Consider the following 13,965-nt stretch of genomic DNA (forward strand, 5'->3'; position numbering starts at 1 on the left):
TTTCTTTTTCAACAATATATCTACTTTGACCACTACCCACAATCTGGAACGATAACATTTAACAATCAGGGACAATTTTAAAGAAAAAAGTTTTAACGTAAATGAGTTACAACAGAGCTTCTTAATTATGCTGTTCTCTAGTGAGGGGCTGGTGATCTTAGGGACGCCGAAGGACCAAGCCTGGAATGTAAGGGAGGTAAGCAGGCAGGTTCCATGGTTTGCAGTGCTCTACACCATAGAATGCTGTGAGGTCAGAAAGGGACTAGGAGGGTGAATTTTATGCGTCAACCTGACTGGGCCGAGGTGCCAGATATTTGGTCAAACATTATTCTGGATGTTTCTGTGAAGGTCTTTCTTGGGTGAAATTAACATTTAAATCAGTGGTCTCTGAGTAAACACATTGCCCTCCGTTCTGTGGTGGGCCTCATCTAATCAGTTGAAGGCACAAACAGAACAGTGTGACCTCCCTGAGCAAGAAGGAATCTGTCAGCAGAGAGCCTTCGGACTCGGACCATAGCTCTTCACTGCGTCTCCAGCCTGCCATCCTGCCCTGCAGATTTTGGACTCACCTAGCCTCTCTTGGTTCTGTTTCTGTGATGAATCCTGACTAATACAGGACACATTCTATTTGCATGATAAACACACTAGAATATTTTTAGTTCCTAAAAGAAAGCTATCCTCTCTTTCCCGAAATGTCTTCTGTTCGTCTGTTTTGACAGAGACATAGCCATGAAGAAATACCAGGAGAAAAACAACCAAAACAGCACACGTAAAGTGAGAGCAGACTCTGAGCTTGGTGAAGGGACAACAGCAGAAGTGGTGGGGTCTGAGGTCAGCTGGAATTAATGGAGGCAGTGGCCTCAGCTAAGCTTCTGGGTGTGGTGGAATGTGGGGCCCTGAACTATCAGATCTTCTGATTTTTTAAGAAGAATCCAGAAATCTGTATATTTTATATAAAATCTCCCATTTTTAAACACGCCCCCCCCACCCCAAATTTAAGATCTTGTGAGGGCCAAACATCTGCTCTCGAATGTAGCCTGGAAGTGACGGGATGTACTGGCCCGGGACCTTGGCTTACTTTACCTCCTTAGGCCTCGATAAGCCCACCTCCAAAATGGCGCTGCTACTGCCTACAGCTCGCAGGGTTGTGGTGGGAATGAAACAAAATGGAGTACATAAAGTGCTCAGCAATGGCGCTTGGACGAACAAAAGGTCCCTCCCTTGACTACTGCAATAGCCAGCCCCATCCTGCGTACACAGGGAGGGAGTTCCCGATCAGCAGAAGCACCCAAGCTGGGAAAGGCTTCCCCAGACACGGCCCCCAAATCCCTGCCAGGCACGAAAAGCTAGGGCAGGGCTCCAGAGGGTCCCTGCAACTTTAAGAGCCCGTGACTCAAATCCTAGCACCGCTTCTGGTGATGACAGAGTAAGTCTGCACAGCTTTCTGGAAAGCAACCTGGCAACGTGCATCGAGAGCCTCGGATACGCACATCATCCTAAACGTGAAGATGCTTATCTCGGCCTTACTCTGGCAGAAGATCAGAAACCACCTAATAATGTCCATCAGCAGGCATCGGTTTCAGAAACTACAGGATATCCTGTAAAAAGGTTACAGCAAAACTGTGCCACAGAGACATTTACCTATTGAGTTGAAAGTTGTTCACAAAGTATTATCTGGTGAACAACAATAACCCGGGTGACAAAACTAGGTCAGGTTTGATACTGATGCTCCGAGTACGTCCCTTTGTAATGATTTCTTTGCGCCAGAAACCACTTGGAAGGAAACACAGCACTGTGTTGACAGCTGTTAACCTGTGCAGTGGAATGGAAATATTTTCTGTTTTCTTCTTTTTGCTCATCTGTTTTCTCTAATTGAACTTCCACGAACATGCGCGGTCTTGGTGGTAAAAGATGTTGTGAAAAATAATCAACGTGGTTGGTTTGGGTTTTTCTAAAGAAACAGACAGCGAGGACTGTGCTAAAGACTCAGACAAAAATGCTGGTAACAAAATCAGGACTTTACAGAGACTGTGCTCTGCGGCCAGAGATGTGGAGCCTGGCCCAGAGCACCCCTCCAAGCCCTCGAACCTCCTCTCTACTACTTAGGTGTCCCCTAGATGATTCTTCAGTGCCTTGTGCTGTATTCTGTGCAAACACACCTAATCTTGGGACAGTGAGCACCTGCGCTCTGAGACCTCGACGGGGCCTCCGTCCGCAGTGACCCTCCCCGGCCCCAGCCTCTCCCAGCCCAGCATCCACACGGAAGCCTGACCAGCCAGCTCCCCCGAAGTCAGAGGATTCTCATTCCCTCACAAATTATTAAAAGAAAGGAAGGGTGAAGAAAAAAAGCAGGAAAAAAGCAGGGAGGGAAAAGGAAGGCAGCCTGTGCCCACCCCACACCCACTTTTCTGCACTGTGTACCGATTCTGTAAGCCAGAGACCCACAGAGCGTCGTCCAAAGCAGCCGGAAACACTCTTTCCTGAAGCTGACTTACCCTTTTCCCAGAGAGATGAGCACAGGCTTTTCCAGATCCATGAGCACCCGGAAGGCTTCATTCATGTTTTGGTAAGAAAAGCCTTCTCCGGCATCTGCAATGACCACACAGTTGGGGTTGGACGTGTCGATCTGATCAAATTCTGAGCGAACTCCTGGAAAGAGAAAGAGGGATAAAGCCCTGGGGAGACATGGCCTACGTCCCATCTCCTACCAGGGACACCTTCTGTCTGCCACGTGGGCCCTGCCCCTTTCTCAGACGCGCTTCCTGATCCTCCCAGCTGTACTGGAGGTGGCTAAGGAAGGGGTTTTACTCCCATTTTACAGATGAAGGAATTCCACTTCCCATAGTTAGGGTTCGTCAGGAGAAAGATGGGCCTGTCCCTGGGGCTCCCACCCTAACACTGGCATTACCCCAGGGGCTACTCAGTTCAATCCCCCAGGCAGGAAACCCATAGCTCTGCAAGGGAGAAGGGGCATTTGCCTGGAAGACACAGATTACCGGATGTCGGGTGAAATGAGGCTGCTGGCTACCTTTATAGGGTCGGTACTGCTGGACCCAAACTGTAAAGACCATCGAACGTTCTAGCCCAACCCCATGGAAGACAGGATAGCTGGGACATACAGACGTGCTGAAAGGAGTAGCAGCTGATCCCCCCGGCTCACCAATCCCCTTAGCAAAGCCTCTTCCTCCTTTGCCTTCTCTGTCCTCCCCTATTTTATTTTATTTTTAAAGACTTTATTTCTTTGTCAGAGAGAGAGAGAGAGCACAAGCAGGGGGAGCGGCAGGCAGAGCGAGAAGTAGACTCCCTGCGATGCGGGGCTCGATCTCAGAAGCCCCGGATCATGACCTGAGCCGGAGGCAGACGCTTAACTGACTGAGCCACCCAGGCGCCCCTGCCCGCCCCAATTTTAAATTAAAACTGAGAACACTACAAAGGTTAAACTGAGCTGTCGGCCTTATGCCTTCAGTTCCTCGGACGAAACAGACTCTCACCTATCTTGGTATTAGATATTGACTTTGCTGGATTAAAAAATGGAAGTAACCACATGATATCACTTCCAACCTGCCAGAATAGCAAGAATTAAAAAGACAGACACTGCCAAGTGCGGGTGGGGAAGCAGAGCGGCTCTGAGAGCTGCCTGGCGGGAATGTGAAATGACACAGCCCTCTGGGGAAAGGCTAGCTGTTTCTGATAAAACTGAGCAGCCACCTACCGTCTGACCCAGCAATTCCACTCCTAGGTATTTACCCAAAAGAACTGCACAGAAACATTCGTAGCAGATTTCCTCCCTAATAGCCTAAAGTCGAAAACAGTCAGGTGTCCTTCAACAGGGGAATGGACAAAGCGTGGTATATTCACTTAATGGAATAGCACTCTGCAACAAAAAAGAAAAAAACCCTACTGATACCTGCAACCATACAGGTACATCTCAACAACAGTATGTTGGGGCTGCTCAGACCCCGCAGATTCCAAAGAAAGGTGGTCCTCAGGGCGCCTGGGTGGCTCAGTCGGTTAAGCATCTGCCTTCAGCTCAGGTCATGATCTCAGGGTCCTGGGATGGAGCCCCAGGTCGGGCTCTGCGCTCAGTGGGGAGTCTGCTTCTCCCCCTCCCTCTGCTCCTCCCCCTGCTCATGCTCTCGCACACGCTCCCTCTCTCTCAAATAAATAAAATCTTAAAAAAAAAAAAAAAAAAAGAGAGAGAGTGTTTTTGTAAGCCTGAGGCCCTGGGAGGCCAGAGACTGAGTAGCCAAGGTGAGTCCATAGGCGCTGCGTGCCTACCTGACCAACCCCTACTCAAAACCCGACACAAGGCTCCAGTGAGCTTCTCTGGGTGACGACACGTTGCAGGTATGGTCACACATCTTGGATGGGAGAATTAAGTGCGTCTCAGGGCAACTCCACAGACGATGACCGCTGGAAGGTCACGCCCGGATTCTCCTGGAGTTCGCCCACACCTCTCCTCCCTTTGTCGAGTTCAATCCATGTTCTTTCACCGTGATAAACTATAACTGAGTCTGACAGCTTTTCTGGGCCCTGTGAGTCCTTCCAGCAAATCGTCAAGCTTGAAGGTGGTCTGGAGAGCCGCTAACACAACTAGATGCAGCATGATACTATTTATATAAAAACCTAAACGAGGCAAACTTATTCATGATGAAACAAATCAAAATAGCGGGTGCCTCCAAGAGGGTAGGGGATGGGGACTGACCAGACAGCACGTGAGGGAACTTTCAGGGTGCCGGTAAAGTTCTAGATCGTATCACAATAGGGGTTCGGGATACACAGACATGTGCACCTGTCAAAACTCAGCAGAAGTACACCTGAGATTTTTGCATTTCATTGTACATAAATTTTACATCAAAAGAAAGAAATGTAAACAGATGCTGAACTCTAGTTAATGATGTGCTGAAGTGTTTTGGAGATGTGTACCAATGTCTGCTATTTACCTTGAAATGCATCAAAAAGATAAAATAATGGGGCGCCTAGATGGCATAGTTGATTAAGCGTCTGACTCTTGATTCTGGCTCAGGTCATGATCTCAAGGTTGTGGGATCCAGCCCTGCGTTGGGCTCTGCGCTCAGCTCGGAGTCTGCTTAGAGTTCCTCTCTCCCTCTCCCTGCCCCTCCCCCCTGCCACACAAGCACTCTCTCCCTGTCTCTCTCATTCTCTCTCTCAAATAAATAAATAAATCTTAAGAAAAAAAAGATAAGATGAAAAGATGGACAGAAAGATGGGTAGACATAATGAAGAAAATACAGTAAAATGTCACTGGTAAAGTCAGGTGATGAGCATACAAATATTTCAAGTAGAAGTCCTTTAGCTTTGCTGTATGTTTGCAAATTTCATAAAAAAATGTTGGGGCGGGTGGAATTCATCAACAATAAAACTTGGAAAAAGATTCCAAGTCTGAAAACAGGCATATTTATGGAAAACAGACGCAGGAGCGCATCTGGCTTCCCCTCCAGCCTGCTCAAGCTCTAATATCGATTAATGCCCCCTTCAAGGCAAACACTGAATTTCCCTCCCCTTCCCAGCTCATTCCACCCCCATTCCTCCCTTTGCCCCACGGGTGGGGATTGTCTTTCTTAAGTTATTCTCTTTCTTTGAGGACCTGTTCTAAAGACACTGGCAGAGATCCCGGATCACAGAGGAAGGATTTTGAGAAAGAGGATTTCTAAAGGCTGGGCATATTGCCCTCAACTGGCTCCAGAGCTATGGATTTGACACTCAGGCCTTTCAGGGAGCACCCTCAACCTCTGGGGGGCCCCACTCCTGCCGGGAGGCAGAAAAGTATGCTTGCTTCTGCCAGTGGTTTGTAAATAAAAATACCCGGTGCGGGGAAAGAAAGAGGGCTCAGTGCAACGACAGGGAAGTGTCCTGAATTCTGAAGCAGTGCTTATGTTTCTTCTTTCTAAATATTCAGAAGGCACCAGATAATACTGCTCCTTCCACTTCTTTCCAGAAAAACTCTCCACGGAGGGTCAAAAGGGCTCTTTCCTTGCATTCAGACAAAGATCAGGATGTAAACCTTGGGCCACTTGCCAGAAAGCAGGGCTGGTTTTCACAGATAGAGTTCAGGTTCAGGGTTGGGGAAGGCGACAGGGGAGGCAGGGGGAGTGGAGGGGATGGGGGGTGGCAGACACAACCTATGGACTTCAATCTAGCCCTTCATCCTCCTTCCCTGCCTCCCCCGCACACCGCCCCACAAACCCTAGAAGCTAAAATTTTGCCCCTATGACAATTCCCTGCCCCCTTGGTCCATTCTAGATCAAAGAAATCAGGCTCAGGGTTTTCCTCCGCGAAAACCGTTCCATCCGGAACCTCCTCTAAAGATCCTCTGGTACTCAGCCAGGGATGGAACGGGCCTGGTCCCCAGCAGGAAGCCCACGAGGTTTCCACCCCACAGGCCCATGAGCCAAGTGTTCATGTCCTCCCCAGTGGTTTGGCCCAGGTCAGAGGGACACCGTCCCTCAGCCCCACCCGGAAAGGAGACACCTTGGCCCCCACCAAGCCCAGGGCCCAGCAGGCCTACCATCATGAATAAGCAGGTGTGGCCGCAGGCCTCGCTCCTTCAGGATCAGGGAGGTGGCTGGGGCCGGGGAGGTGACCTCGCCCTCGGAAATGTCGAAGCCCTGGCGTTGAAGCAGCCCCACCAGGTCTCTCCGGGACTTCTGCGAATCATTGGTGCAGAACCTCACCTTCAGCTTCGAGAGCTTCAGTCTGGAAGTGGGAACACGACAGGCAGAGGGTGCTGTCAGCACTCGGAGCATGGGGCCTTCATGGAAGGTTACCTCCCAAGGGCAATCAGGACAGCCAGCAGGGGCTAGAACACCATGGCTCCCTGAGGCCGGCCTCGGCTGACCCCGGGGTCTGGATGGGGTTGCTGAGCTGGAGCTGACCCCTTCCAGGGAACCCCGACCCTGCCCCACAAGCCTCCTTTCCATCCTCACTGAGCCTGTCGCCAGGGACATGTCCCCACTCCCTCCAGCTGGGACACGTCTCTGTCCCCACTCTCTCTGCCTGGGACACCCCCCACTTCATCTGAGACACATCTCCACACCCTTCACCTGGGACACATTTCCTTCACTCCTTCTACCCGGGACACATCTCCACTCCCTCCACCTGGGACACATCTCTGTTCCCTCTCCTGGGACATGTCCCTACTCCCTCCACCTGGGACACATTTCCCCTCCTTCTGCCTGGGATACGGTGCCTCTCTATACGTGCCAATTCTCCCACCTCCCAAGACCCACCAGATCTCTCCCCTCCACCACTCCATCCCACTTGGCCTGGCTAGAGGTCTCTCGTGAACGTCCTCAGCAATTTCTCTGGACCATTCCACCATGATCAGCATTTCCTCTCTGCATGTGAGCTACGTGTGCCTAACTAACTCCAGATTCATATTTCCCCTAAAGTGCAAAGGCTGAGGGACCAAGCTCAGGTGTGTCTTCTCACTGCTGTCACTGAAGAAAAGTTTGCCAGACCGTCATCAGGTACAGGGACGATCCCGGGATGGACAGACAGGACCCAGGGAGCCCCTGCAAGCCCAGCGTTAACCTCAGTGCTGTGGCCGGCCAGTTGTACTCACATTCTTCTCTCCTGAGCTCCCAGGACACCTGCTGCATCCTGGCTGTGCTTGGACAGGGTCTTGGAATACAGAGCCACAAGGTGGACACCTAAAGAGGTCCCAAATGCAATAACATCCAACCCTCCCACAAATAGTTACTGAGCACCTACTAAGTGCCTGACTGGGGGCCAGCGCACAGAACTGTAACCTTGACCACAGGCAGGCTCCCAGCTGGAGCCACAGGCCCGGCGGGTGGGAGAGAAACTTCGCAAAGCAAGAGGGATTTGTGATTGTGAACAGGGAGGTGCTCTGAAGGACTGGAACAGGATGAAGAGACAGATGCAGGCCAGGAGGCAAAGAAACAGCACCCAGCAGAGGGAAGAATGGACTCGGGCTGCACAGGAAAAGAGGCTGGCACGGCTGAGCCCACAAGTAAGGGGTCCAATGTGATGGCGGATGTCCCCGCGGGCCCGGGCCCAGAACACACAGCCCTCCCTGGACAAGCCACAGCAAGACGGCAGTCCTACTCAGCATCTGCGCAGAGCCGCAGCGTGGGGTCGTGAAAAAGACACCAGGCTACAAGCCAGGAGGCCTGGGAAACCCTAGGAAAATTAACCGAGGGCACTAATCGCTACCCCACACTGTTCGTAAACAGGTCTCTAAACACATCCATGTCAGTGGTCTCCAAACGCGCAGGAAGACATGTTTACTTTTCAGCCATCCTTTCAAGTTTTACACTTTTTGGAATGTAAATTGTATTAACATTTGATCCAGTGTTAAATGCATAATTTATCATTTAGTATTTATCAATACACATGTACGAGAGATAAGTGCTCCAATTTTGTGCTCACGTGCAGAGATAACACAAAGAGTAGACCCAGTTACTCATAACTATGGACATGCAATCAACCTCCATTTGGGCAAATAAGTGAGACCCCCAACTAAAAACTCTATCTCAACCCTAGCGGTAACATACTTTTATTCTGCCTTACAAATGAGGACATTGAATCTCAGAAGGTCAAGTACCTTCTGTTTCTCTTCCTGGATCTGAGGCGCTAGGGATATGTGCTAATTCCTACTTGACCCCAATACGGATCCTGGAACTGATATGGAGTCAGCACCATAGCTACCCTCCAAAGCCAAAGGCGGGGAAAGGTGTCATCCCAGGATGGGGTCTCGGAAAAGACTTCCCCGAAGAGCCAGGTCCAACGGGAATCGTGCAGAGCTGACAAGATGGCCAGGGAAGGGTGGGCGGAGCAGAGAGAGGAGCAGGTGCAGGGTAGGCCCCGCCCTCCTAGGACCTGGTCAGGTTCAGAATCTTCCAGCAGCCTTGGGTATATGGAAGCTGAGCCAGAAAATGAGGCTGGAGAGGAGTGTCACTGAGCGGGCAGGGATGCCTCAGGCAATCTGTTCCATCCCGGGATGGAGGGAGCTCCACATGCAACGCTCCTTGGCGATAACAGAACTGGGAAAAGGTGGCAGGCCTGTCCAATGTCCCCCTCTCCACCCTGTGTGACGCTGTCCTTATCCTACCTCTGGCTTTATTTTTCTTTCTTTAAACGTTCACGAATATCTCCAATCATCTGACTTATATCTTTGTTTACTGTCTCTCTTCCAGACCTACGTGCTCCATGACATCAGCAATGACGTCTGGTCCATGCTCCTCGGCATCCCTGCTTCACACAGGGCTGGAACACAGCAGGCTCCCATTTGCTGAATGACTGAGTGATGGAAAATCCAAATGACAGCCCGTGAGAGGGACCCTTCCTTAGAACCACACCGACCACACAACCTACTGCGGTACCCCAGGGTGTCCCAAGCCTGCAGCCCCGTCGGAAACAGGCAGGTGCTCCCACATTATGACGAGCCTCCTGACCCTCCATGCACTGGAGCTGACAGGTGCCACTTGAAAAGAAATCTGTAAATCGACCAACAACAGAGCGAACACACACCTCGAGGCTAACCATGTCTTAATCAACAGCCCAGGTGGTTCAGTCCTTTCTTAATATTTGTCTTTCCTAATCAGAGGGTTATGAATGATCAATTACGCCTAGTGGTTAATTGCCCTTCATAAAGACAGCTTTTGTATTTTTTAAATTAGGCAGTTAATATGTTGTAACTAATAGCATCACCTTGTGCATTATGGACAGATCTTCATTGATTGGCGCCTGGAATGTGTGATTCGCACCCAAGTTAATGGAGCAGTTGAGTGAAGAAGTGCAGGGGTGTCAGGGGACTAATTATTGCTAATGAATTATGATGTGACCTTCTCAGAACAGTGAACAATCGGTGTGACAGTGCCTCACATCTGCTATTCAGGACGCGACTTCAAATGCCGGTGACAAATGAGTAAATAACACAACTCACTTCAGAACACTTCAGCCACGGGTCTCCTCTGAAATACCCACCGAAGTTCATAAAACATATGCTTTAAAATCAAAGTACTGGTTTTAGGATCAAATCAGTCCCTGAAAAAAATCTAGTGCAAAATGTTTGGCAAGTCCCCTCCCTGTGGGTCTGTTCATCCTTCCCACCCCCCTACCGACAGCACCCCCTTTCCGAGCATTTGGGACAAGTCCCAGGTCCCCTCTCTGTTTCTCGTAATCACCGAAATAATAAAAGTGTGGGTTATTAACAGAGTAAAGCACGAATACAGCGTTACACTGAGCCCTGCCTCAGGGCTCAGTTTCTATGATCTGATTTGGCCCAGAACCACATGCCTTATTCCCTACATATGTCCCCGGGCTGGGCGCCTGGTGTGCAGGCAGCACTGAGTACGAGCTGACTGAGCAATGCGCCAAGAGACCAGAACCACTGTCCCCATTCTAGAGATGACAAAGCAGAGGCTCTGAGGGGCAGAGATCAATAAAGTCGGACAGCTTGTAAGCAGCAGAGCCCACAGGCTGTGAACCGACCCCGCGGGGGCAGCTATGCGCTGGCGAGTGCAGGCCTGCATGTTTCCAATAAGGGGAGCGCGGCACCCCCAGGCAAGACCCAGCAGCCCAGGTGCATGCGAGGGGGGGGGGGTAGGCACTCGTGGACTGAGCTGTGTCCCGCCCCCCCCAACAGATCCCTATGTCGAAGCCCTAAGGAAGTAATGAGGGCTAAGTGAGGTCATAAAGGTGGGGTTATGAGAGGATAGGGATTAGTGTCCTTTTCTGACAGAGATCTCTCTCCGCTGCGCAAAGAGACAATGTGAGGACAGCGGGCCCCAGAAGCCAGGAAGAGAACTTTTACCAGAAATGGACCCTGCTGGCACCAGATCTGGGCTCCCCGATAAACGTCTGCTGTTAGTCCCCCCGGCCTGTGGTTTTCTGTTGCGGCAGTGCAAACAGACGAGACAGCCAGAGAACCAAATCCTCAGCATCTCCTGGTGGGTCTGCTGCAGATGTCACAGATTTGGCCTCAGGGGCCCAGGACTGCAAGGCTTCAGAACGTCAGGAAAGCCCCAGCGCGGCCTGGCCTCGGACTTCAGCATAGCCTGCCTGCATCTTCCCAGGAAAACAAATGTAAAGGATTTCAGCTTCAGGCTGGGCCCAGCTCCAGACCAGGCTGTGTTCTCCCCACTCCACCAAAACTCAAAAAGGCCGGAACCGGTGTCCTCCGGCAGGGCCCTGGCACCCCAGAGTGGGGCTCGGCCCAGACTGCCCCTGAGACACCAGCCCCCACCTCAGCCCGCTGCCCCCTCCCCGGGAGTCCCACGAGAGTTGGAGTTGCCCCCACTTCCTGCAGCCATACCGGAGTTTTGAACTGACCTTTACCTCATCCCGGCAGGCCAGGACAAGCCTCTGAGTGACAACGTCGCCTGGTGCAATTATTGTGCATCACATGAACTGGTCCCTTGCAAATCACCTCGGACCTCACACATCTGCTGGCTGTCGGCATCTGCCAGGGGCACTCACCCGAAAATAATGGAAACCCTCTCATTATGGCTCGGTAGCAGGTAGAGCACTAGGGTGATTACTGGACATCCTGCCCGACCTTGGCAGAGCTCCACAGCCCGCTGCCCTCTCTGGCTCGCCACAGAGGGGCTGGGAGGGGAGGCCACCCAAGGCGGGCAAGAAGGCTGCCCCAGACAAGGCCCTCCTGACTGGGCCCATCCTCCCTCCTCACTCCCCCCCCCACCCCGCCCTTGGGAAGCTGTCACCTTCGTGTGACCCAGGGAGGCCTCCAGTCACCCAGAGTCTGCTGCACCCTCCCCTAGAGCCCGATCTTACTCATCCTTCAAGGCCTGTTTCACACTTCCCTTCCTCCAGGAAGCCCCCCACCCCGGGGCCCCCATCCCCAGTCTGACCAGGCAGAGCCCATCTTCGGCTCGGCTTTCACACCCCTGTAGCGTGGCAATGCCTTTCTGTGGGAAGTCCCTAACTAATCCGAATTCCAGATCTGATGGGCCCACCTGGTAAAGGAACCACATTGTTCCTGGATCCAGAGAACCTCAGGAAGAAACCCCACCCCACGTTCACAGCTAATCCCACCCCTGGGCAATACTGCTTCACCACTGCTCCTGCATCTGTCTCTAATCCTTCTGATGCAAAGTTTCTAGAGGATTCCAGAGGAGAAAGCACAATGGAGCTGGACGGTCTGGATCGGTAAAGGAAGGCTGAGCCTACGCACAAGGTGCCAGAGTGAGTCGCTCCTTTAGGCAGGCTACAGATGGAACAGATGGAACAGACGTGCCCGAAAGACGTTCTACTGCCAAGCAGCAGGCCAGGTGGCCCCGTGGTGATAAGGAGGCACTTTGGAGTCTGATGACTGTGAACGGGGTCCCAGCTCTGCCACCTAATGACTGTGGGACCTTCAGCGAGCTATCCCTTCTCTCTGTGCCACAGTCTCCTCATCTGTAAAATGGGGATGGTCACAGCACCTGTCTCACATTGCAAGGCTCCAGCAAGACCTGCGACGTCCCTGCACGGGCCTGGCACACAATGAGCGCTCACTACGTCCCAGCTGAGAACATCTGCCAGGACACAGGAGAAACACACCAGGAGGAGAGGGGAATTGAGGGGTGCAGAGGGGGAGGCCCCGCATTCCTGCCTCAGCCTGCTCTGCCCCTGGGGCCACAACTCAAGACGTGCCCTGGTGGAGTGGGGGGTTCCTGTTACTACTAAAAGGGGAATAGCAGCAGATAAATAAACTATGCCTCAGTTTCCTCAGAGAGAGAAAGGACATTCACGACACCTCAGGGGGCTGTTGTGACCGGAACGCGGGCAGCAGAGCCTGGCCAAGACCCTCAGCGAACGTCGGTCTCAGTTGCCCTAATGGCCCCCAGACGCCATCCCAGACAGGAGCCTTAGCAGGGCTCTGTGGCCGTGCCAGCCGCTGTCTCTCCTGGAAGCCACAGAGACTGAAAACACACATCTGGAAGAGGTGAATCCTGCAAAGTACTTATTTGCTCTAAGAACCGATTTTTCTTTTTTTTTTTTTTTTTTTAACAGAAGGTCAAACAGGAGCTCGTGAGTAAAGCAGGGACAGCTATGCCATCAGTCCTGCATTTTGTGTGCAGGAAAACATGGTCATTCGCACGTACCAAGAGGTGCCCATGTTGACTCAGGGAGGGACCCAGCCCAGGTCCCCGTGGGCCCCAGTGATGGGCATCAGCTGGGGTGAGGGAGGCGCCTTGCGGCTGGAGCAGCAGTGCAAGGGCTTTTGCCATGAGAATAGGGTCTGGCCTCCCAGCTGGGGTCCTGCACTTGCACCCTGCGAATGCCAGGCACCCAGAGGCCTGACTCTTGGGGCCCCACAGTCCCAGCCATGAAATGGGGTAACAGCAGTGCCTGGTCTTCTGCCCTCCAGAACTGCTCATGCTGTGAGCCGTCCCACATGCTGGTATCACCATCGGACCGGGAACGCCAAGGGGCACCTGTAACAGCTTCTGCCAGTAGCTCCGGCTGGGCTCGCCGCACCTCCCCCTTCCTTCCACTGATCCACCAGAGCTTTCAGCTAGGCTGACAGCCAGTTGCTCCCCCACCTTAGGGTCCCTCCCCATTCTCCATCTGACATTCTGTGGGCAGCCATGCACATCACCGTGTCGTCAGAGCCCAGGCAAGAAACGGAGTCCAAAGTCTGGGCGGAGAGAAGAGAAAGAACAAGGGGCAAGGTGACGCACATGGCCAGACCCTGGCTGGGCCTCTCAGTCGGGCCGGCTGGCCAGTGAACTCCGAGAACAGCGATGAGGTCAGATAGACACTGGGCAGGCTCCAAAGCCAGGGCCCTTACGAAACATGAGGTACCTCCTCCCCGTGCCTGTGACCGCTTCACCTGCCATCCAGCATGTTCTCTCTGACCTGGCAGATCCTCAGAGCTCAGACCAAAGGGGCATGCTGCCACAGACATCAGTGTGCTATTTATTAATAAACACAACTTAAAATCAAGTGCAGGGAGGGAGCAAGATGGCGGAG

The 13,965-nt window shown here is 52.3% G+C and overlaps 1 protein-coding gene across 3 annotated transcripts in view; it reads right to left on the reverse strand.

Annotated features, from left to right (window-relative positions):
* The window catches only part of LHPP (phospholysine phosphohistidine inorganic pyrophosphate phosphatase), a 130,469-nt gene that overhangs the window by 96,958 nt on the left and 19,546 nt on the right, over nt 1-13,965 (reverse strand). For all 3 annotated transcript variants that reach the window (XM_025880145.2, XM_073884655.1, XM_025880146.2), the window contains exons 2-3: nt 6,530-6,717; nt 2,496-2,649 (exon numbers count right to left, since the gene is read on the reverse strand). In XM_025880145.2, coding sequence (XP_025735930.1) covers nt 2,496-2,649; nt 6,530-6,717 — 342 coding nt within the window. The remainder of the gene's footprint in view (nt 1-2,495; nt 2,650-6,529; nt 6,718-13,965) is intronic.

This window comes from Callorhinus ursinus, unplaced genomic scaffold (assembly GCF_003265705.2).
Source record: "Callorhinus ursinus isolate GAN/ISIS: 27379988/994484 unplaced genomic scaffold, GSC_fseal_2.0 scaffold58, whole genome shotgun sequence".
Classification (NCBI taxonomy): Eukaryota; Metazoa; Chordata; class Mammalia; order Carnivora; family Otariidae; genus Callorhinus; species Callorhinus ursinus.